At 37.7% G+C, this 25,183-nt stretch overlaps 1 protein-coding gene across 3 annotated transcripts in view; it reads right to left on the minus strand.

Moving 5' to 3' along the window:
• Window positions 1-2,048: 2,048 nt before the first annotated feature.
• TRDMT1 (tRNA aspartic acid methyltransferase 1) overlaps window positions 2,049-25,183 on the minus strand; it is a 42,420-nt gene continuing 19,285 nt past the window's right edge. For 2 of the 3 annotated variants that reach the window (XM_027450692.3, XM_027450689.3), the window contains 10 exons: window positions 22,023-22,132; window positions 21,368-21,444; window positions 19,725-19,796; window positions 16,065-16,130; window positions 14,767-14,836; window positions 13,782-13,865; window positions 12,911-13,293; window positions 8,805-8,862; window positions 7,191-7,320; window positions 2,049-2,780 (listed from right to left, as the gene is read on the minus strand). In XM_027450692.3, the coding sequence (XP_027306493.2) occupies window positions 2,680-2,780; window positions 7,191-7,320; window positions 8,805-8,862; window positions 12,911-13,293; window positions 13,782-13,865; window positions 14,767-14,836; window positions 16,065-16,130; window positions 19,725-19,796; window positions 21,368-21,405 (1,002 nt within the window). In that variant the 5' untranslated portion in view covers window positions 21,406-21,444; window positions 22,023-22,132 and the 3' untranslated portion in view covers window positions 2,049-2,679. Of the gene's footprint in view, window positions 2,781-7,190; window positions 7,321-8,804; window positions 8,863-12,910; window positions 13,294-13,781; window positions 13,866-14,766; window positions 14,837-16,064; window positions 16,131-19,724; window positions 19,797-21,367; window positions 21,445-22,022; window positions 22,133-24,871; window positions 24,914-25,183 lie in introns of those variants that run through there. The other variant, XM_072033675.1, reaches the window with a different exon arrangement.

Here is a 25,183-nt window from a genome sequence, read left to right on the forward strand (position 1 = left end):
AATGATATATATTTCATACATGCAGAAAAAGCAAGTTATGCAAACAAAAAGCAGAGTCTTGAAATCTCTTCCAGTTTCCAGAGCTGTCTTCCAGGTTTCACTCATTTACCTTTCAGCTGCTTTTGCAATTATACTTCAGTGCTGTGAAAATGATTAAGCTGAAGCTGCAAAGTGCTGCACTGATGTAGGCTGCAAAGCACTTATTATTAGGAGACTGCTCGGAAAAGGAAGCAACATGATCACCAAGTGAGGTCAAGCAGGTGCAACCCACCAGCACTCACTCAGTGATGAGCCTATTAATGACAAACAGATGGGATAAGAAGCAGTCACTCAATTTAGCTTTGCTGGTATTACAGGGTTACCAGGAGCAAAATAGATAGACATGGAATTGCAACTCTGAAATATCCTTTTTTTTTTTTTTCAAAATGCCTCCTTCATAAGCAGCTCTGATTAGTAAGCAAATTTGAGTCTTCACAATCATATTAAATTCAAATTGACTCCCACCATGTAACAGGCTGTAGTGCTATATCATAGTTTCAGATGCAGCTAGATTAACTGCAAATTATGCTTTAATACCATAATATGAAGGGTATATAAATACTTAAAATATGCTTTACACTAATTAAAATGTTTTACAAATTAAGGAATTTAAAATTAAATGTTAATAGTAATATTTTGCCATTACAGAGAATTGAAATCAACAGGCTATTTACATGGTTTATCAGGAAGAAATCCCAATTTATATATAAAACTGATCTTCTTTGTTTTCTTTTGAATATTTGGATCACTTTAAATAGCAATAGAACTTCCTGTTATTATGCCTCACAAGAACAAAATCTAGTCGATAAATCTATACAGTTATCACCATGTTAACAGATAACTAGCTATGGTTCATAACATTGCTAAAAACACACTTGCTCTTTGCATTATTTAGTAGTAGGCACAGTTAACATTAGCCTACTACTTTTTGCCATTACTCTACTGCAAAACACCACCTGAAGATAGGTGGTCTCTTGCTTCTCTAGAGCCTACTCCAGAGGTCTTTTAGGAGAATCCTTTTCCTGTTCTCTTTCATAGCTGGAACACTCCAAGAGGTCCAAATGCTCTTGAGGATTAAGACAGGCCACAGAAGCTCAGCCCAAGGATTTCCCAGTTTAATAGTCCAGAAGCAACACATAAATCAAGACTGAAGAGGAAATAAGGAGTCAGCATAAAAGTATGGCATAAAGTAACAACAGCATGCTTATTTTTTTCAGGATGACTACAACAGATCAGAATAGCTGCAGGATCTCCACAGTGGTTCTGTTCTCTGTAGTCTTTAATTTCTACCGCATTACCAAACCTAGGCACCATACACACTGGCTGTTACTATCCCATGGGGGTGGGGAGAAAAACTCTTTTAGTATTGGCAGCTTTGACAACTAATTGTTTTGGTGTACAGGAACCATGAGCAGTATATGAAATCCTTCATTTTTGTAGCATGCCAGCTCCCCAGTGGATGCTTACTAAGCATCATCTCACCTTTTCTTCTGTTTCCTTCCTCTAGATACCAGTATAACGTTATTGGTACAGAAAGTAACAACCTGAACACATACTACTTCAGAAGGCTTTCAGTCTTCCCATGTAACAGTAAGGAAAATTACTGTTACAGAGATACTGAACTCTCAAGACCTAATGATTAAAACAAACAAACAACAACAACAACCATTCAGTCTATGTCTATGAGATAACATTGAACTGTGACTCTCAGGCTGGCCATATGCAATGATCTCATCCCGAAATACACTCTTAACTCTAGTACTACTACAAAGTTTGTAAAGAAGTTTTTAGAAGAAACCCATATAGCTTTTCTACACTTCTTAAGCCAAAGGAAACTAGACATGAAGTTTTAAAATATTTATAATATTTTATATTTAAAATATTTAAATATTTTTAAATATTTATTTAAAATATTTTTATGTCTTCCGTGTGTAGGTCTTTGGTAAGAAGCAATGATCTCATCCTGAATAATGTAAGTGAGAACAGAAACAGCCAAGTTATTGTCAGAGTTGTGATAATATTAACATATTTTTATTCAGCTTCACCTAGACAAATCATTTGAGACAGACACAGTTTGGTTCCATAAACCTGAAACTATTTAGAGAGGGTCAAACAAACATATGACGCCATCTTCTTAAAAATTATATAAAATACTGAATTTTAAAGTTTCATTAGATACAAAAGAAAAAATAAATCACATATACAATACATCTGTTAAGAATGGATCACTGATATTTACAGAGGAAGACATTTTACATGTAGAACTTGGTTTCTGCATTTAATTAAAACAGCTTTGGCATTTACAGCCCTTTTATATTGTACTGACAGTACAGTTTAAGATAGAATCAAACTGGTTTAACCATTTGCACTGAGATATATGTGAATGCTGTTACTTTTCATTTTGCGAACTAAATCCAACATCTAAATACAGCAATTAATTCCCAGAAACTTCCATTTAAATAAAACGCTTCTACAGTGCAAATCCATAAATGCAAGTTATTAAAACACATCAGAACTGTTTAGCAAAATATCTGCACAGATATTTTGGTTAGCATGGATTTTGTTAAGCTGCCATCCGCTTTCTCTTGAAAGATGAAAGCATTTTCCATTACCAGTCTACCATCAGATTGATGTTCTAAGTTATCCAAGCAGAACGGAGATCAATTTTGCCACCACATGTACGTTGAGGCTATTTCCCAGGAGACGGTAGCATTGTTTCACTGTTACTTTGTCAGGAAACCCTAAAACAAAACAGATAATACAGTGTAATTAGTCTGGCTTTATTCCTACCTTTTAGTCCGTTCCTTTTTTCAATGAACAGTTCTTAATACTGTTATCAGAGACTTCAGCTTACATACAGATTTCATACACACAAACACACAGCCCCAAAAACTCAGGAAATTATAATTTCCAACAAGTTCATTGGACTTGGATCAGTTCTTCTATGAGCAGTACTGCCATACCTAAGATTTAAAAAGTAGCTTCAAAACGTTCTGCTGATTTAATGCTGATCTAGCCTCTCTTCCTACAACTCAACACATCCAGCAGTCTCAGCAGCAGCAGCAGCATCTAAAGCACTGCAGAACTGCTACTCTAGAGAACATGCAGAGTAACGTGGCCATGAGAGAAAGAAAATACGATTCTACAGATGTAATGAACTTCATTTCTTGACAAGCTTTATATTTTACTTCCAATCTGAGGTCCTCTAACCAGATACGGCAAATCAAATGAGACTCACACTGCAAGATACCACCAGTACAGATTAAGCTATGAGCAAGGCTTATTCCAGGAACGATTAAGCACCTTAACAATTTTCCATGTAATTCAATGATGACCCTATAAAATGCACTCAGAAATACAGACACCATCAAAAATGTTCTTCACATTGTACATGCATGACTAGCAGAGAAAAGGGAGGACCAGAAAACATTAAACTGGTCCAGGTATTGTGAAAGAGCTGTGTGCTGTATAATCAATATGCAATCAAAGGTGAGCAAGCTTCTGAAAATTGAGGAGTTACCAACAGCCAGCTGGTCTCCTGTAATTGCCCTTGCTTGCACTCTCAGCTTACTCCAGCTGTGAGCTAAAGTGCACTTGCTTCAGACTGAGTGAAAAATGAACAGCAGTGGTGATTCAACTACTAGGGTCATTTGCTAAGCTGTTGATACTTGATCACATTTAATTATTTGCTCATTCCCTAATAAGAAACACCTAACTTTGACCCTGAGGTCATCACCACCCAGCTTTGGTGCATAAACCATTTGTGGGATGAAGTAGCAACAGATATGTCCTGAAGTTTGCAGAGCACATCAGAAAAGTCCTTGTCCAAAGAGAGCTCAGGAGAGAACGTAGCTGACAGTGGGTGGGAAGCCAAGGAGGTGGTGTCTGGGAGGAGTTGTTCCATACTTCTCTGCCAGTTATTAATGCTTTGAACGTGGACTGCTTCGGTAAACACATTTTTTGCCAGCTCCAGCCATTCTGCCCAGCTTCCCAGCACTCAAATTTGGGCAACCATTCTTCTTTCTTTGGAACGTTTGCTTGCGTTCCCCTACACAGACTTCCTTAGATGGAGTTTTCACATTAAATCACTGAATAAGGTACAAAATCTACACATTTTAGAAGAGTATGTATATTAAAAAATTGTATTTATGTGCACACACACACATGCACTTAGAGGCCAAGAAACTTATCTGAACACTGTTAGTTTCAGTTCTCCTTCTGCCTCTTAGCAACTGAAAAGCCTGAATTCATTTTCAGGGCTCATTGTTTCCTTTATCCCAAGCCTCCCCCATCTGCCTCTTTACATTATCTTTCACCTTCTATCTTCTTGGCTCAAGACTAGCCTACATCAGAAGGACAGATTTAAGAACTCATAGCACACTGGTACTTGCTGCACAGCTCTCATCATATCATTTAGGTCTTGTGTATCACCTGGTGATGCTGAAGTCTTGGCGATGTGCACTACTAGAGTGCTGGCTTTCCACTAGGCTGCCACTTGTTTCTTAATAGCTTACGTACATTACTAACAGGAAAAATGGAAAAGGCCCCCTGACGTCACCCTCATGAAAGCAGGTCGCAGGTGCAAAAATGCTCTGATCACTTTTAATGATATTGCTGTGGGACCCGTGACAACAACTAAGACAAATGACTGCACATTATTTCATTGACCTATAGTGCAATTACTAGATATACAGTTAGATGTTAAAAGCACAAATAAATCTGTTAATGTTAAGACAGAATAATGATTTTAGCTCTGGATCTCATGTATTGGAAAAGGCCATCCATTTGTTACAATAAAGACCCATTTAGACACAGTCATGTTTCTTCAGATAATACTGCAGCGCAGCTAGCAACATGACAGTACCCATGATAAAGCTTCCTGACATTTTCTTCATTTAATTTTCAGCTTATAGTTTTCTCATTCTTTAGCTTCTTGGGTGAACATATTTGCAGTGGCTACATTTCCAGGCTTTCTGTCACTAAACATTTCAGCCCAAATGTTGCTACAGAACACAGGAGCAGAGAAAGATAGCACATTTTCCTCCGCAAATGTCACGCTTCACAAATAATGACTTGAAATTTAGCATGGGAGAAATGCTGTCCAGCATACACCTTTCACTGTAGCCATAAATATAGCAACTTATAGGTCTTTCAAAAAAAAAAATGAAATAAAATATAGTATGCAAATCCTGACAAGAAACTTATAGTAGCTAAATTTACCAGATTCCAATCAGCCTAGAGCTAACACTTTTTTTTTTTTTTTTTTTTTTATTTCAAAGGTACAAAGTGGGAAATGTCTAAATTAAAACACAAAGGAAAGAAATTGCAGACTTGTGACACTGCACTGGGAAAACCTTGTTGAGTATATGAATCAGGAGTATATGACAGTGGAAAGCATTGGATGAGAGGCTTGTTTCATGTGTTGTGGAAGCTGGAAAAGTGGTGCAGTGAAGCAGCAAACTGCAAGAACTGTAAAGAAGGTCCCATGGTAAAGGCAGAAGCTGGAATCTGTCCCCAGCTGCTGTGCATTTCTCCAGTGACAAGAGACAAGTTTGTTAAGTGATCACTTTGTAGATGGTGACTATCTGCATGCTCCTGAAATTCAGAAGCCTGACTTGTCTTGAAAGTTCCTGCCCCTGAAGACGAACTCGAAACAGAGAAAGCTCAGTATCATTCCAAGCACTCTGAAATGGTAAACGTCAGGCTTCACAAACCAGTCACCCCAAATTAATAGAGTCATTCAAATGTAAATCTTTCTGTGCCTTGGTTCTGCCTCCATAAAAAGCAAGAAATGTTAACCCTAGTACACCTCTCAGTGGTATTGCAAAGACTGATTTAACATTTGGAAAACACAAGCTATTATAATAAGTAACATATTTAAAAAAGAGAAAATAGACAGTCTGGTGCTCAGAGGGAGGTTAAACAGCATGGTAAGCCTATACAAGACCAAACCGGTCCTGTTTAGCTCAAATTTCTTTACATCAATCCAAGTCAATACAGAACTGAGCAGTGCTAAGAAAAAGGCTGTCTGCAAAAGGGACAAATTATTAAAGAAGGCAGGGTATGAAAAATCCCACACATTGACATTTAACTCAACACAGCACACTCCTGCAAATACTATTAAAAAAGTGAGCTTAGTGGTAGCAAACCTAATGATTTTTCAACCCTGATAAAGTTGTTTTAAGGTAATAACTTTAATGCAGTTGCAAGTAATAAGAGAAACTAAAACTGCAACAGAAAGAAATATATGTAAACCATTAGCACTCCTCAGATCCCGAAGTCACTGGGGAAGTGGAAGAAAAGTCTAACTACTCAAGGCTCAAGGTCAGTGGTGTCTTATTTTATGAATGCTCAAGTTTCTGAGAGACAATGCATTGATCTGATGTGATGGCAGCAGGCCAAGTTCCTTAGTAGGTAGTAACAGCTCCACTTCCTTGCCCTTCTTTCTTTACTGAGCAAGGGGGAACTCTGGTGAATTTACTGCAGGCTTAATTCTGGCTGACCTGTGTGCAATGTACTGGTATTGCCCAGTCTTGCTCCTTGACTCCCTTGTTTCCACAAAAACAGTGATAAAATGAAGTAACTGACCAATGGCTTGGACTGTCTTTTCTGGAAAACAGAGAGGGCTTAAAAGATCATTAACTGAAGAGTTTGGTTACTCCTGAACAAAGAAGTATCTGTATATTGTGAAACTGCTTTTCTGTCAGCAGCTGCAAATGTTTGGAAGGGAGAAAGCAAGCAGCTCAAACACTGAGAACAACTAACAGACATCCTAAACTGGCAGGATATGTTGACTTACCACAGTTGTGGGTAACATTGGCTGCTGAGTAAAGAGTTTCAACTTTAACACAAAGATATTCCTTCACTGCCATTCAATAATAGCTTTTCTGAAGCCAAAACATTTTTCCTGTCTATAAAGATAAACCTAACCATAGAGGATGGTTCTCAAAATGCATATAGAAAAATAATAGTAGAATGGCAAAAAAAAAAAAAAAAATACAGAAAGGCTAGCTAATTAATAAGAATCAATCGTAAGAATAGAGTGGTCAGAACAAACTTGCAAAATAAAATACAAGGATTACTCCCAGTAAAAAAACTACATTGGCATTTCTAAAGAATGAAGAACAAATGGGTACTTTGCAAGCACATACCAAATTCTGGAGGGAATCCATGTAGATTTGCTATTTCTCTCGGAGTAAAATACCTCAGTTTTAGTGTTGACAGTTTCCCAAGCTTCTCTTCTTCTGGTAAATTCTCAATGTGTTTAAACACTGATTCAAGCTATAAAGAATATCCAAGACAATCATCATCACTATGCAGGCAGAATATGTGAAATTATGCTGTAACAATCATATCCCGACAGCGTATTTCTTTGATTATCACAGTACCAAAGACAATTTGAAAGCATGTTTGGAGTTACGTTTTTGCAGCCAATATCTCAGTACCTGCACTTACAAGAACAAAATCAATGTTGCCATGAGGCAATTCATCATGCCTTCCTCCAGTTTACAAGCCATGCCAATACTGAAGGAGACAATCAAAGGACTAGAAACATTTGTCAATGACAGAACAGTGACTTAATATAACTCAGCAGCAAGACCATGCACACAAGTTAAACTGTATTAATGCAGCTGTTTTAATACATTTGGTCTGAGATTATTCTGAATTCCGAACTGCATTCCTCTTATGCTTAGAAATACCTTATAATATTAGTGAATGGCATAGAAGTGCAGGAGGAGGAGCCTGTCTGCAAAACATGCTTTGTGAAAGTATATGTGAATGTTGATTCATTCGTCCATTTATTTTTACCTTTCCCAATGCCAAGAAGTCACTTTGTGGTGAACTTAGCATCAAAGGAAGAACTTTTCAAAATACTATGTCTTCCCAGATAAATACTTTTGGTATTCAAATGTGTTCAGTTTTGGGCCCCTCACTACAAAAAGGACGTCAAGGTGCTGGAGCGTGTCCAAAGGGTAACAAAGCTGCTGAAGGTCTTAGAGAATAAGTCTTATGAAGAGTGACTGAGGGAGCTGGGGTTGTTTAGTCTGGAGAAGAGGAGGCTCAGGGGAGACCTCATTGTGCTCTACAATTACCTAAAAAGATGCTATAGTGAGGTGGGGATCGATTCTTCTCCCAAGCACCAAGTGATGGGAGAAGAAGAAACGGAAGTTGTGCCAGAGAAGGTTTTGGTTGGATATTAGGAAAAATGTCTTCAGTGAAAGGGTTGTGAAGTTTTGGAAAGGGCTGTTCAGAGAAGTAGTTGAGTCACCATCCCCTGAGGTCTTCAAAAACATGTAGCTGTGGAGCACAGTGACATGGCTTAATGGTGGACTTGGCAGTGCTAGGTTGAAGGTTGGACAAGATGATCTTAGAGGTATGTTCCAACCTAAATGATTCTATGATTCAGTATTGAACATTTGACAATGTTTACCAAATCACATATACTAAAATGGCCCTAGAATCACAGCACTGCACTTTAATTTGTCCACAGAATTAGTAAATTTTAATGTTTTTTAATACCCCTGTGAAATCTCTGCATGACACTACAGAAAATAACAGCAATTCATTCTCCACAGAGAGGCACATGCATAATCTTGGTTTAAATAAACTGTTGTTTAGGAACTCTAAGTAGATGAATTGGAAACTTAGTTGCCATAAAAAGTAGCTTTAAAAGCATTTCTGTTATAATATTCAGAATAACAAAGCAGAAGACAAAACAAGTTTTAAAACAAATCATTCTTTTAGGTTAGTCTAGACTTTCTTACCTGTACATCCACTGCTGTCTGCAGAACTGAGCCTGTCCCTTCTACATAGTGTCCATACCTTAGGAAGAACAACAGCAACAATCTTAACTTAGTATATTCATTGGACCTCACAGAACGGACAGCTGCAAGGATGCAGGATGAGTTTCATTTGCTTTAATTAACAAACAGCCTTCTGGATTGATAAAGCAAAAGGCCTTATTAGCAATGCTGATTCTTGGAGTGCAGTAGACTCTGACCATAATCTTTGGGGATAAGTCTGTAAGCAGTGCACGAGGGTTGAACCATGTACCCTGGTACCTTCAACCATGTACCATGTTCATAGGTGAACCATGAACCTTGTATAAGGCAACCAGCCAAGGAATTCAAGCACAGCATCATCAGGAAGGCCCATCTACATTGCCAAGGCTCATTTTACACTAAGGCAAAATAAACATTTTGGTCCTAGGCTTCTAATTGGCTCATATTCAAAGGAGGACCATTACTGTGATCCTGCAGCTTTTAGATCAATCCATTAGGAACAAATCTGTTCAGTCAGATTTAACTTTTGCTTGCTTGCAGATTTTCCACAAAGGGAAGGAAGGAACAGGGGATGGCTTCTATGCAGAGCAGTAGAAAAAAGAAAGGAAATAAAAGAAAAAACTAACTAGTAAGTAAATTTACATTATAAAACCAAAATGCAGCTTTTTTGGATGCTTTGTGGTTGATTGCATAACAACATGTTTACTCTGTGCTCTCTTCCAGGCTATCATTTAAATATAATCATGGGCTTTCAGAAACATGCTCCGATGGTCTAACTATGATAACATATGAATGCTCTGAACAAAAACAGAGACTGAGTCAAATCATCACTGGCTTTTGCTAAGTGTACGAACTTCGGAAGATCCCGTGCATCAGATGGAAGCGGTCTACATCGACCATTAACAGATACTATCCTTTAGTTTTCTCTGTGTAACTGTAGAGACCATGGTTTTCACAGCTGAAACAAATTTGTGTTTCAAGCCTAACTCCACAACAAATAAATGAATATTTGGCCTTCAGCAAAGACACAATAACCCAGGAAGGCTCAAGTCTTCAGAATTTCTTCTTCAGTTGGAAAAGCTTACAAGTAGTTCTGCCAATACCAGTTAGAACACAATTTTTTAAAATTAAGTACGTACAAAACGTATTTTGGATCAGGACAAAATGATGTGAACACCAATGCAGATTAAAAACATGTAAAATGGAACCATGTTGTAAATATATAACAATTAACTGGATAGTAGCACTCTGAAAATTCCCTAATGCCATGTTTAACAAGGTAACACATGCAGTACTGAGGAACCCTCATCTTCTTATACGGCATCTGATCTTATTTCAGATGAGCATATCTGAGCCATAATAAATAGATGAGGATAAATTTCAAAGTAGTAATTAGAGTTTTATTGGAGGAAAAATAATTGTAACAAGATTCATGTTATATAAAATACTCCAGTCAAAGTAACTGTCACTGCAGTAAAGAACGCACCAAAAAATAAATAAAAAAATCTGGTTGATGTAGCAAGATAATGTGACATATTTAAAAATGAAGATCACCATACCCCTTTTTATAAACGAATGGTATGGGAGGTTGGTTTTGTTCTGGGGTGGTGCCTTTAAAAAAAAAAATGTGGCCAGATGGCAAATGTCAGCTGGATTGTTATTAATTGTTATTGCAGCTGCTGACTACAGAAAAATTTGCATTCCTACCTTAGACTCAGAACATAATTAAAGATGGGAAGTTTTAGCACAGTAAAAAAAACCGATGCATTGATTTTTGGACATTTCATTACCACTTAAAATGATTGAAGCAAATGGCTTGAGAAATTGCAGTCTTAATTTTCACCTGACTCAAGACTGTTTCCCCACCCCCCAGCTTTATTTCCGTAAGCTTTTAAAAAAACTTCATTTTACACACTTAATATATTATTTCTAGGTATACTGTGTCCTATATCTTGCATAATAAAAAGGTGAATTCCACAATGCTAGAGAGAGTTTCTGTAACTAACATTACTCTATTTTAGAAGGTATCTCTTGTCAGTAGAGCAAGAACTTACAAGTAGGTCCAGGGTAATCATAACTAAAGAAATAGTTTTCATCTACTCTGTCCTTCAAAATGGCCAATTTCCTCTCTCAGAACTTCAGTCACTACAAACATGCTCCCCAGAGAAACCATGGCATTTGTACTCTCAGGGAACTCAGCAATTGTTTTCAAATTAGCTAGGAGTCTAAGGTCAGAAGGTTCTGCTCTATCTCTCAGACATCACAGTTACATTTTGCCCTGTACTCCACCAAAGCCTTTTGATCCTCGGAAGACAGAGTGCTATGACAAAGGGAGAAAGGCAAAAACACTGATATAATATCAGTGTTTGAGGTCCCTGAAACAGCAGTGACTGGAGGAGGCACATCTGGATTATCCTCACCACACGAACCTTGCTGGAGAAAACTGAGGACTGATCATAACTGGGGGAATTTTTTTGTTTGTTTTGTTTTGTTTTTGTTTCTTTCCCCAGCCTCAAATTTGGTGATCAGTATGACAGGTAAGAAAGACACCGGACAGGTACCACAGAAAAGTGATTCTCTGAACCCCTCAGCACTGTTTTGCTCCATTCAAAGTCTTTTCTAAATCTGATGCTTCAGAGAACTCCTGGATTGCCTACAGCAGCAACTTACTCTTGGCCTCAGAAAGAGACCTGGATGAAGCCTAAACTGGAATTATAATCTTCTTCTTAGTGCTGAGCCGTAAATAATATGACCACATGGAGGACCATACTGGAGAATTTTCCTTCTCCAATTCTTTGTTCCAAAAAGAACAAAGACAGACACTAAATCAGATTCTTACATTCTGAGCCAAGAACTACCACAACTATCCAGCATGACTCCTTCCAAATCAGCAGAAGGGCAATAGTCACATTCAATGTCAGATTTCCTGCCACTATATATACATGTAGACTTCATTTTAACTATTCAGAAGGCTCCTGTGGTGTGAAATTGATAAACGTGACCACAAACTGCCATAGTATATTCTAGTGAAGCCACAGATGGCCAATTTATTCTTATTCTTTATTTAATGTGAATGTACATGTAAGAGATACGTAAAAGATCATTCTGGCATTAGGTTTTTGACTGCTCCAATCAGACTACTGGCTGAAACAGATCCCACAAGGGGCTGACTCCCCCACAACTCAAACACTGAAGGCAGAAAGTGCATCTATCAATGAGGGATGGAGGAAGGACTTTCCTGTTGCACAATTTTTTAAAAAAGCTGAGAAGAGAGAATTTCACGTCAAAAAGTTGAAATCACAAAATCTGTAGGAATTATGTCAAACTGACATTCTAATTCCTATTACTAATAAAAAGCCACTGTTACAATTAGCTTTAACTCATTAACCAAAAGTCATTTTGTTGAAACGTTTTGAGAATTCAAAGACACGGTTCCAGGCTCTAACTGACACTTTCCATAAAAATGCATTCACTGGAAAACCTCCTGACAGGTTGTCTGTGGGACTTCCAAACGTTCAACAACCTCTGGTAGTCAAACTTAAAATTCCAAAGCACAAATCAGAAAACCACTAGACAGAAAAGCACTGATGTTCTGTTCCCTCAAATAAGATTTGTAATGCGGCAAGCTAACTGGTTATATGACATATGGCCGATCCACAGCTATTCTGACTACACAGCTGAAAAATCCAAGAAATCAATAAAATGTACAGTGGAGGCAGTTTTAATGAAGAATGGATCTGTCATGCATGCCACTCTGTAACTTCAGTGAGCAATATAAAGAAATTCATTAATGAATCAGTACTATACCCGTCCACTGGAACTATATTTCCGCAGGGGTAATTAAGCTTCTGTGAAGGTCAACAACAAATGGCAGTGTCTGTTGTGAATGCCTTTTTTGAGTGGGCACATGGTGTTCTGCCAGACAGATTCTCATGCTGGCATTCCACTGGATCAGGAAGCATTCTATGTAAGGAGATTTTTACTTTTTTTTCCAGGGTTTTTGATGAAATAACTCCTTTCAAGTACACAAGCAAAAACACACTTACAGTTTCATGACATGACTCAGTAATATCTTCTCTGCAACTCACCCTTTTGTAAAGCAGGTGGATCTCCGGCAAGTGGGTTTAACAATGTCTAACAAGAAAGCATAGCGCACCAAGAATTTGGGTGCTAAGAAATACCGACTCATTTCTTCATTTTCCTCTTCCAGGAAATCTTTTAGCATTTGAATAGAGGAATCATTGTCCTGATTATGTTTCCTTGCAATTTCTTCTGCTGTTTCAAGCTTAAAAAGAAAGGCCTCTTTTGGTAAACTCTTCTTGCTGCTGCAGTGAGGACCAACATTTGGATCCAGACTCTTCTCTCCAGAAGGCAAAGAACTAGATTCACACACTTTATCAACAATTTTGTCCTTACATAATTCCTCTAGATCCTGAATCTTGTCTTCTAGATCTGGGAATCTTGTCAGTATCTAAGAAATAAATTGTGAGAAAGATTAAGGAAGTGCATTTGATAAACAACTTGACAGCAGAAACTACGGTAAGAATTCCTTCAGAGATGCTCAGATGCAAGTAACCACCTGGTGTTATTTTTATAAAGATTAAAAAAGATATGTTAGCATCAAGACTGGCTGACCTAACAGCACTGATGACAGGAATGACTGCAATAATTGCCCTTACAAAAGACGTTTCCTAGGATATGAAAAAAGTAGCAGAACACTTTTTTTTTTTTTCTAGCCCACCATCAGTCCCTCAACTGCTTAAAGCCATCTAAACTACTGGCATACAACTCAGTCCTTAGAAGACACAGCACCCAGGCTTTAAAATCAGAGTTAAAATCAGAATTTAACTTTTCTGATGATATCCCTTCTTTTTCTATCCCCACATACCATGAAACTGAAAATTTAAATCTCAATCTTCATTAAACAAGGCAAATTTAAATAAGAGAAATTAGACTCACCTGACCAGGAGCATGAAAGAAAAATGGCTCTTGCTGAAGCTTTGCAATTAGAAAATACCGCAGCCTAGAATTGGGAATGCCAAGCTGCAAGCAAAATGTAGCAAAATGTTACAAAGGTTATGTTCTAGCATTTATAATAATATAACTATGCCACACTAATACATTTTGTCACTTTGGAGATGTCAGCATTTGTTGATACTACCAAAACACTTATGATGAACCATGAATATAACTCCCATGCTTAACTAATCTCAGGGAAACAAGCAGGCAAATATTTTTTTTTCTTATGATTTTGAGAGACTTTTTTTCCCTGTAAATGGATAGGAATATAAACAAATTTTTATGGGAGGTGAGGAGAAAAATGACTTGCACCATTTCTTGGCACCATTTCTGCCTATATATATGTATGTGTTTTTTAAAAAGCAAAAATATTTCTCTGCTTTTTTGAACAAGCAGTTAAAAGACATCTAACAACGAAACAAATGTACAACTGGTTTTCAAGCTACTCTCTACCATCTTCTGTCGAATATATACAGCACTTTATTGATTCCATTTAGTCTTGCACAATCTGAGATCTCTCTCAACTCTTTCAGTTGCCAGGGAAACATGCAAACAGAGGCCCTCCTCCCACAAATGACAGAGTCACATTTTCTGTGCTGGGAAAATCACATGCATCAGCACTTCTGAAGAAATGAGGCTCCTGCAGGGAAAACTACCTTCTTAGTCATGGTTTAAATTCATAGCTACTTAAAAAAACCACCAACTGTTAGCAAAGAAATATAGGACTAGGATCTCAACAATAATAGCAGTATGATCGTGCCAATGTGTGGATGAGAAATCAGAAGTCCCGTGAGATGGCTCTCGTTCAAAAGAGTATCTTCAGTTCTGGGCATCACTCTCTTTTCTAATAAAATAGATAATTTCCAAATGTCATTGGACTCAGTGTAGTTTGAACAGTTATTCTTAGAATAAAATTACTACTCACACAGGTTGGAGACAAGAGAAATTCTTGATACTTAAATCCACATGTTTCTAGTGTTCGCAAAAGTTCATTTCTAAAGTGAGAAGAATTGAAAAGCAATTATGCCCTTCACAGGCTCTTATACACCCTTTAAGACCTTTTTTATCCTACGTAAAAACGCATTACATACAATACCTTAGGTACCAAGACTTTCATCACATTCAGTGAAAGAATCAAAGTATTACAGATAGGAAGTCATCCATTTCTGAACTTCAGAAGACAACATTTAAAGTTCAGCGTTACTGTAGCCAAAAATAACTACTACCACATTCACAGATATCTCACATCTACTTCAGTACAAATACCCTTTCAAAAAATATCCCATTTCAAGAAGTGTACGTCTCTAGATGAGTGTGCCAGCAAGCAAAGCAATTAGAGGGCAAGACATTTTCTTTTTTTTGTGAATTATTAAACAGGAGATTAAACCCACTACAATAGCTCACTGTTTCTCTCTGTCATGCATATGGCATCAGCTAAGCCTAATAAAAGGGCTAATTGAAAAATGAATGGCTTTAACAATAAAAGCAAGGTTGGACTGTGCTCTATAAACATGAGAAAATTGCTGAAAAGGACACCTTCTTGGAATAGGACACCTGTTCCATGCAGGTTGTACCAGGCTAAGCATAAATCATGAGCTGTGACCTGCATCTGGCACTGTATATGATGCTGCATCCCAAGACAAAGCAAGGATCCGGGCTGGTGTGGTCTTTCTTTAGTACCTTACAAAGGTACCAAAGAAAGCAACTACATTTGGTTGTGACCTCATCACAGGATACCAGGATCTTCTGTCACAGAAAAAAACCCAAACCCCTGAGTGCTACCCATATTGTTATTTTTTTTTGAAAATTAATGTCAACATTTTCTGAAGGATGTAGGATCATCAAAGAAAAGCAATGAAACAATGAATCATAGAATAACTTAGGTTGGAAGGGACCTTAAATATCACCTAGTCCCAACCCCCCAGATACGGGCAGGGATGCCACCTACTAGATCATGTTGCCAAGGACCCCATCCAACACAGAGTGAATTTGTTCAAGTTCTAACATACTTTATCTACTTAGAGAAATAAATAGTTATTTAAGAAGGTCCTTTCACATCCTAAGACTTTAATTCCTAGATTAAAACTGTATTTTTAACCTATAGCTGCTAACTGTGCCTTCTCACTCTTTTCTTCACTTAAATTCTAGGAACTAAAAATCCTGCCTTCTTCTAAAGAAGACAACCTTTATTAAAAACTAAGCCATGCATATATTAGACTTTACCTCGCAGAAGAGGATTCAAATCCTTTAACATTTTCTAAAAGTATGTATTTTGGAAGTTTCTGGAGCCTAGAAGATAAAAGAAAAGACCAACAGTTCAGAGTTACAAGAAGTAAACTACATTATATTTATCTACAGATTTGTTCAGCTACAAGAAAGATCAAAACATTCCCATGCCATGTTAATTATCAAAGTTTAAATTCTGAAAAAAAATAAACCTCAACTTTCAAGGTTGCCTAGATCAAATAATGCCCGTTTGAATTAGAAATGTAGACTGTTGGTAATTTAAAAACAAAAAATGACTTTTGTTCAGATGTAATGCTGTACCCAGTTGTACCCCGTGCATGTACTTGTGAAAATGTTAACCACTGTTCATTTCCTAAATCATATTATTACTATTTAAAGATTAAGTTTGTAACAGAATAGACAACTGTCAGGAGGAAAAATACCACTACATAGCCATAGAACAGAAATCTTACTTTCTTTAGTTAAAGTACTTAAACCTCAAATCAGTGTTAAAATATCACATCAGCTTTAGTGATAACACATCAAAGTCAGCATGCATTTAACTGCTTTAAGAAATGCAACATATTTAGAGTTCAAACTACATATATTCTTAGTTTTCTACACTTTTTCATTTTGATGTGGGGGGAAGGGGAAGGAGCTGCCTGAGGTTTAGCAAGATCAGTGCAGAGGTCTGGCAATAGGCTCATTCCAAAAACAGCATATTAAATCTCTGGAGAAAGGAACACAAAACTGCCAGGAACCATTCTAGCAATTTAAAACCATAGATGATTCAGCTTCAAGTGTCTGGGAACATCTCCTGCCACTGACTAATATAGTACTCTAGTAATAATACTCTAGTAAGGCTAGTGTAGATATAAATGGCTGCTGCTCTGAGACACTGTGTGTGGCACGTAGGAATAGAACACTTATGCCAGCAGGCAGCCACTCCATGCGCATTTAGCAAGTGATTTTGGATTTGCACTGATGTAAATCACAGCAGAAGTTGGTTTTGCTAGTTCTTAACTAACATCAATTACAGGAATTCAATAAAGAATTAAAGTGTTTCACAAGAAATTTGAAAATGAACGTCAAATATGAAAATACTAAAAATAGTATTGAACTGAAAAATAAGCAGCAGCCAACCTGCCCCTAAAAGAACAGAGAATATCTGTTGGTACATTTACCCATGCTCAACATCACCATCACCCACCCTGAATATTATTTTTGAAGTAATAAATCCAGAGCAGTGCTTGAAACGCAAGAGCTCGTACTGGATCAACGTGTCACAAGGCAAATAATCACTATACAAAGAGTAAGTGTTAAGTACTTGGCACATTTTAACATTAGTAATGTGTCGGTAAAATTAGCAGACTTTGAAGTTTAATTTCCTGGGTTATGGCTTGAACATAATAGACAGCATCTGGACCACTTGGGCCAAACTTCATGTCCAGTGGCTGGGGCTTTAAGGATTTCCCAGGCCTTTCCAAATCTTGGACTTTTCCTTTCCATGCCTTTAACATTTGCCTTTCCAGGCTATCTATCAGCCTCATTTTAGCTACATTTCATTCTAAAAGGAGGAACATAAGGTAGGAAGAACCAAGCGATGAGAAATTATTCTACAATTTTCACAATTTCAATGCATGCGGTACCAATTTAGAATGCAAAGTGATAATTCCTATATTAAGAATTTCCCTTTTTTGGGCTGAAATACTCCCTACTCAATGTCTGGCAAATATGTCATTTCCAAAACATACACAAACACTATCTCATGAAAACATAAATCTACTGGAACCAAGAAACTCTGCAGAAGCCACCATCTTGAACATATTACAGACAGCTCACAGTAACTATTGCCTCAAGAAACAACCTGCCCAAGGGAGATAAGGATGTCTCGTGGGATGTCGAGATAAAGTGCCACAGCCAAGCCCAGCGCCTTTGCATCGTCATGACGAAAAACATATGTCCTGTAGTGACTAAAGCTTTGCTTTTGAGAAGGAAAAGCCTTTGCCCTTTATCCAGCTAAACCCACAGCAACCAGGAAAAAACATTTCCATGTTAGTGCACAGCACTGCCCCCAAAGCAGCCCTCCTCGTAACAGTGTCTCGGTTTACTGGAAAGAAATACTGAGGTCAGGATTCTCTTATGGATAAGGAAGGTACTATTATTCTGACAAATGATTAACTTAGTCCACTACCTGCAGTTTTTAATTTATCATTTTGAAAAGTCAGTTGTGAGGAGGACTGAGCTGAGTTTCTTATTCAAAAAAGCCAAAATATTTTTCACATTTTTTTAAACCCACATACCCCTCCCCCCTTTCTTTTTGTCTGTGCTAGAAATGGGAGAGTAATAATAATCTAGCTTAATAATAATCTAGCTTTTCACCTATTATTTGTCTAACTTACTGGGATACGGAATCAAGTCAAATGGTTGTTGTGTGTTCTCTGCCACAGTTTTCTTTGGTGACCCCAGTCAAGCCTCTCAGCCCTTCTGTGTCTACGTTCTCTATCTGCTGGTGACAAGGGCAAAGAGGTGGTCTCACTAACATTACCAGCTGCAAAGCTGTTGCTGGAAGAAGAATGAAGAAACTCTTCTCCCTGTACTAACAGCAGGTTGAGAGAAAGGAATACAGGGCAGGGGAGGAGGAAGAGACAGACAGACAGACAGACCTCTCTCCCTCCTCCTCCTCCAATTCTGAAAGTAAGATTTATTTATTTTCTGCAAAATAAATCTTCCTGAGCAACTGCTTGGTTTGTAGCCCCATGAAGGTTTCTTATAGTGCTATGCATCTCTTTGCAAAAAGAACTACAAGCATCACTTGGAGCTGATTTTAACACTTCTTGGTAAGAACAGTTTAGGTCAGCACTAAACGCTGTGCTTGGATTTACTGTTTCAAAACTTAAAGCCATAAATATTTGCATTATTCATCCATTTTTATTAGGAACCAGTCCTGTCTGACCAGACAAAAACGGCACAGATGCACACACAAAAGAAGGGCACTGTTCAGACACTTCAATGCTATTTGAAACTTTTAGGATTACAACTAAGAACAAGTGATTTACCACAAACCAAACAAATACACAATCTGCCCCAAGATATCTAGAGGCAGCACCAAGAAGACAAAATAGTCATTTTAAGAAAAAATGGATGGGAAAGGAGGATGTATTGTATTGTGCACCAAATAACATATTTTTAAGCATACTCTTTCAAATGCTACCTATTCACAAGGTGATTAAATGTTGAATCAAAGCTCTCTAATGTGGTGTTTCAAACAATTTTCAGGTTTCCATGATGTGTATTAGCAAGCTATTATACTACCTGTTCCTGTTTTCAAACAAAGTCAGCGCAAGGTTGATGCTGAACTGAAAATAAACATTATATCATAAACTGAAGAAGTTGGATAGCCACAGTTTAAAGAGATACACAACAAAAAAGAAACCAGACAAGGAAGGCCTCTACAATAATTATGTGATGATAATGACATTAATACAGTACAAGAATTTTATAAGTTATATATGATCACGTGAAAACAAATGAGTAAATACAATGAAAGAGTTGTAGTATCCCTGCAAAACGTTATGGATTACTTGTCTGACTACAATATAAAACACCTAGTTGGTAACAAAGGCTGAAGAGTCAAGGTGGAAGTTAACTTATTACCTTGGGAGAATATCAAGAATATAGAGAAAGCTCTTTGTCCGCGGATCAGATACATCACCTTGTAGGCCAATTCTACAAAAGAATAAAGAAACACCCGTGGGTTACTTGCAGAAGACCATCATCTGACTTACATTTTTCTACAGAAGGCTTAGAGTTTTGGCTTTGAGCTTTGTAAAGAGATTCTGCAAAATCATCAGGTCCAGACATGAGGACCTGCTCACAGAGGCAGTGTCCTACAAAATGCTCTAAGGAATGACAGTCTGACCTGGAATCCATCAGCTCAAGAGATTAAAATCAAAGCATTCAGTATTGAAACTGACTCCCCAGTCTACAAAGCATTTAGCTTTGTGGCCTTAGCTAGCAAAATCCTTCAGGAAAAAAAAAAAAAAAAAAGCAAAACAAAAACCAAACCAAACCAAAAAACATACACAAACCCTGAAGCTCCTGGGAATAGCCAACTGTTTTATATTGAATGTATTAAATTAATTCATACAAACGAAGGCCTCAGTGCTCAGCATTTTGCAGCATCAATCCCCATGTGAATAACTTTGTAGCCAATTTTGTAACTTCAAACTGGACAGCTCAAGTAGGTTACAATAATGATAATAATACCCTGGCTTCCAGGCCAGGGTTCCCCTAACTTATGCTTGTATTAGCTCTTAAAAAGACGTAAACCTTGGTAGAAGAGCTTTAGCATGTCTCTAAGATAGTCAGTCATACACAGACTATTCTTTTTATTACATTATAAAAGAAAAATAATATAAAATTGAAGGAATTATCCCACCATGCATCATACGTTGGCACAAATAGATTTGTATAGGTCAGCACTGCTTTAGAGAGAATTCTTTTTAATCTTAGGGCACTCATTTGAGTTAAACTTTCTTACACAAGTAATTTCATCACCATCAACAGATCTTTTCATGAAGCTACTACTTTGTATGAGTATAGTAAAGAGAATCTTTCCTCCAGCGATCACTGCTGTCAACCTATCTGAATTTGAAACCAAATGGATAAATAAACTCCCAGTAGGTTCTGTTCTTAAACACTGAGATATTTCTCGGTCATACACAAAATCCTTTCAAAGCCTTTACAATATGTTTTCAAAATCTTGTGCATATATGTAACTTACGTGTATATCCAGACACTGATACTCCTAATGTTGGCTAAAATAGAAACATCCCCAGAATCAACTGTTTGTGTGCGTGTGCAATTTTCGAAGTACAAATAAGAACAGATTCCACTCTTAGTCACAGGCAAAAGTGAGAAATTCCAATTCTCCTTCTGGAGTTACCCAGTGAAATATTAGATTGATAATTAAGGTAAAGAAAGCACTCCAAAACACAGAATCCTTTAATTCCACTGTTACACAAACCATAATGTGTGCAAAATAGGTGCTTTAAGAAGCTTAATTAATTTTAACTGAATTAAAATATACATTAAAAGAAGTGTGATCAATAATTAAGATTCAAATTGCTTCATTTCTTTCACTTCAGTAAAACTCGTGGTGAACAGAGCCACAAAACAGTCGTTTTGGCAGATAAAGCTACACAGATGAACCAAACATCATAACACTTGAAAACATTTCTCCCTTAACAGTACAAATCATAAAAACTTCACTTTTCTCCAAAATGTGCTGTATCTACCTTGTAAATGGCTGACAAGGAGGGCTCATCAAAATCATATCAAAAGATAATCTGTCAAATTCTTTCAGTGTTATGCCCTGAATAAGAAAACAAACAAACAAAACAGGATTTTTGAATATTGTAAACTGTATGAAACTCCAAAGTCATCCTTCAGATAAAACTATCCCATTAATATCCCAGTTTCTAGTTAGAAAATAAAAAACAAACAACCTCCCTAATCACCCCTGTGTTTTACTCAGATCAACTATAATTACAAAACAATGGTATTTTCCTGTGTTTTACTCAGATCAACTATAATTACAAAACAATGGTATGACTCCAACAGATTTAATTAAATTCTTTCAAAACATGAAAATATTTTTTAATCTAAAAATGTGATTTTTGTCATTCCTTTCGAGCTGGTAAGCATTCCTCTTGACATTCACATAACCTTTCTTGATGCAGCAATCCAGGCTTTCAGGAAAAGATCGCAGTGTGAGTACTCATATACTTCAGTGAGCAAACACAGAAAATAAATGAAAGTTGTTGTAAAACTGCTATAGTCGTAACACCATAAATTAAGTCTGTTTGTTTGTCCTCCTTACTACTACAGATAGACAAGGCAATCTGATTCTAGAAATACCAGACTAGAAGAAAAAAGATACTCATTACTCACCTCAATCGTCTTTGACCATAGTGGTGTGCTGGGAAAGTTGTGCTTATAAACTTCGTTGGCAAGAGTGTTCACATCAACAGCAGCAACAACTTCTGCAGATGTGCAGCTTTCTAAAATTAATAAGAAAGAACAGCAAAGAAAAATGTAGCTTCTCTTTATTATGCTTGGGAAATGCGTTTGTTCTGTTGCATTACAGCTGTGCTCAAAAATAAAAGGGAAATGACAAAGATCAAACTCTGCTGTGCTGCCTTTGAAAGTTTATATGAAATATGTACGGTGTTACTAATCATATGGGCAATACTTCCCTCCTTTATACATCCAAAAAGGGAAGCTAACCGTGCCCTTCTTAATTTGTAGATACAGCCTCTGTATCTACAGAAGGACCAAGATCCTTTGCTGGAGAAATGCAGCCCAAGGCAATGGGCTGAGCCCTGCGGCCACTGCCTGCAATTTTCTGGCCATGTGTGTTATTTTTTTGGTTCTCTGCTCACCATGGGAAGCAGCATACTTCTAAAATACATCTGAGGTATGTATGCTGGCGGAATAAAACTTTAAGAAGGTACCTGAAAAGTATTTGTGCTTATGTTCCCCACAAAGCCTTGGGCCTCGAACCCAACTGCTGCCCCTGTTGGGTTCAAGGTCCCCAAAATAGCAAACGCTTTGAAGGACAACATTAAGCAGCTCCTAATCTCTTGTTATCAAAGGAAGTATTTTTGGGCGCTCAGAGCCATTAATGGAAAAGAGGAAAGGACAACAACAAACCTACTGACAGCTAAGAGTAATATAAATAATCAATGGTCTGCTTACAGAGGAACAGAATAACAGGTCTACAGAAACTTAACACAGAAAAAGAAGTGTTTAAGCTGCTGCTCATCATGCCACACTGTTTATTATGCACTCCAATACCTTCCCCGAGGCTTTTTGTCAGAAAGACAGGCTGTGGTCACTGGGAAAACTGCAGGCAGAGAACTGTGAATGCTCTTCCTGCACCAGACCAGACCCCTCCAACCACCAGGAAAGCCACGTTACAGTCTCCATCACAAAGCCCCCATTGAAACACGGGCAAGTTTAACGAGGGCTATGTAAGCCCACAGGAACGGGGCAAACAGCCATCTATATGCCTGCAGGTACTCTCACAACGTGCACAAGTGACATATTAACAAGTGACCTTACGAGACATCCTATGAATTACTGCTAGCCAGCTAATTATTTACAGTTTGAGAGGATGAAAAACCAGCTACGATGTCTCCAGCCCATATAAATTTGAGCGATGCAGTTACCACCCACCCACTATCTTTTACCATTCACGTTTTCAAGGCCATCTCATGCAAAACTAAGATGAAAGAGAAATCTGAGTACTGGAAAGGCTGTAGCAGATAGCTTAAGAAAGATCATCCTAGCTGTCCAGCGTTTACTTGGTGCAATAAATGGCAAGGTGGATAAGTGTTTGCACAAGAAAAATAATGACCAGTGGCCACCCACTAAGGGTCCACGTGGGAATCATTGTTTGCAGTTTCTGTGTTGACACTTTGAGCGCAAATTGTAAGTGAGGTTGTTAAACACAGGTGTATCCACACGGCCAACAGCACGACTACACCTGAGCTCACAGAACAGGTATGTTAACACTGACATCTAGTGAGGAAGGAGCATCGCCTTCACAGGCTGACTGTCTAAATTGAAAGGTGTATTCAAGAAGCAATCTTCCTAAAGCAAGTTGGAACACCTACAAAATAGAAACAAATTGCAAGTGCTGTTTAAGAAACCGCTTTCCCAATTAATTCTTTCAGTTCTTAAAGCATGTTGTCCTGATGAACAGATCCTTACTGCGTGTTTCAGGCAGTCCAGAAGAAAAGAAAATAATCAAGAACTTCAAACTATTAGCTAAATGAACACCCAGTTCAAAAATGACAAGTGGAAAGGCAGGCAGCGTGCCTTTCCTTCAACTCATGATTCAGATGGTCATCATTTTTACAGGATGAACATCAGTCCAGTCTCTTCATACATACAAGAATAAAGAAATCGTGAGGATTTGCAGGGGACTTCATCAGCCCTAATGCCTGGAAGTCCTTAGAGAGAGCACACAACTAATAATTTATTGACACATTCACACCACACAATAAAATGTCCAACCTAAGCAAGAGATGTGAACCCACATGGGAGGAGACAGCATCTTTTCCTGAACTATCCCATCTGACATCCTCTCTTCCCTATTCAAGGACCTAATAATTTTTTCAAAGCTTCTCCTCCTCCTCACTCAATGGCTGTGGCTCACTTGGGAGTTCCTGCTACAGAGCAGCCTCCCTCTAAAAGCTGATTAAGTGTATTTCTCTGGGAATATGCTGGAAACGCATGGAGCTCGAGAGGACAAGAACCTAACAAAGAAAAGCCTGTGTAAATTTCACATAAGGTGAAAATGAAACATTTGTAAACAACTCTCCTGAAATGTACATAGCTTTGATGCTAAACTGTGACATTTTGCTATGACAGCTGTATTTGTGAATTGAAAATAACTGCAAGAACATATCATTAAAAAGGACTGAAAGCAGTCTACAAAAGCAGAATCAAGGTTGTGCTTAACTATCTATCCCCACTGACAGAAGGCACAAAACCAACTTATGTTACAGCTCAGTAGGAAGCCACAGACAATGGGGAAGTTGCCGAGGGAGGCGTTACAGCCTATTTTTAGGCAGACTAGAGCATAAAGCTCTCTCTAGGCTGAAATCAGGTGAAATCAAACTTGTATCATCTCATTAGAAATGTACTGATTTTGCACTTCAGTCTTGAAACCTCTTGAATACACAAACAGAAGCCCTGTAATTTAATAAAATTGCTAATTAAATTTTGGGCACCTGTTCTCTACTTTGCTGCACACACAAAGCTGTGTTAGCCCACCAACATCCACTTGTTCACGCTGTGATGACTGGAAGGTGTGGCACTCCAAACAAAGGAGGGCAGGATGTGTGCTAGCTTCTGACCTGGAAAAAAAAAAAAAAGGAAAAAAAAAAAAAACACCCAAAGGGTGGCATCTACAAACTCTGGAAATAAAATTTCTGACTTTATTTGCCCTTTTCCATGCCAGAATCATCGATTCCTTTGTGATGCATTTCTAGCAGACCTTAAAATTAGCATAGATCTGTTTATATCCACCCCTCTACTCCTGC

Source organism: Anas platyrhynchos, chromosome 2 (assembly GCF_047663525.1).
Source record: "Anas platyrhynchos isolate ZD024472 breed Pekin duck chromosome 2, IASCAAS_PekinDuck_T2T, whole genome shotgun sequence".
NCBI lineage: Eukaryota > Metazoa > Chordata > Aves > Anseriformes > Anatidae > Anas > Anas platyrhynchos.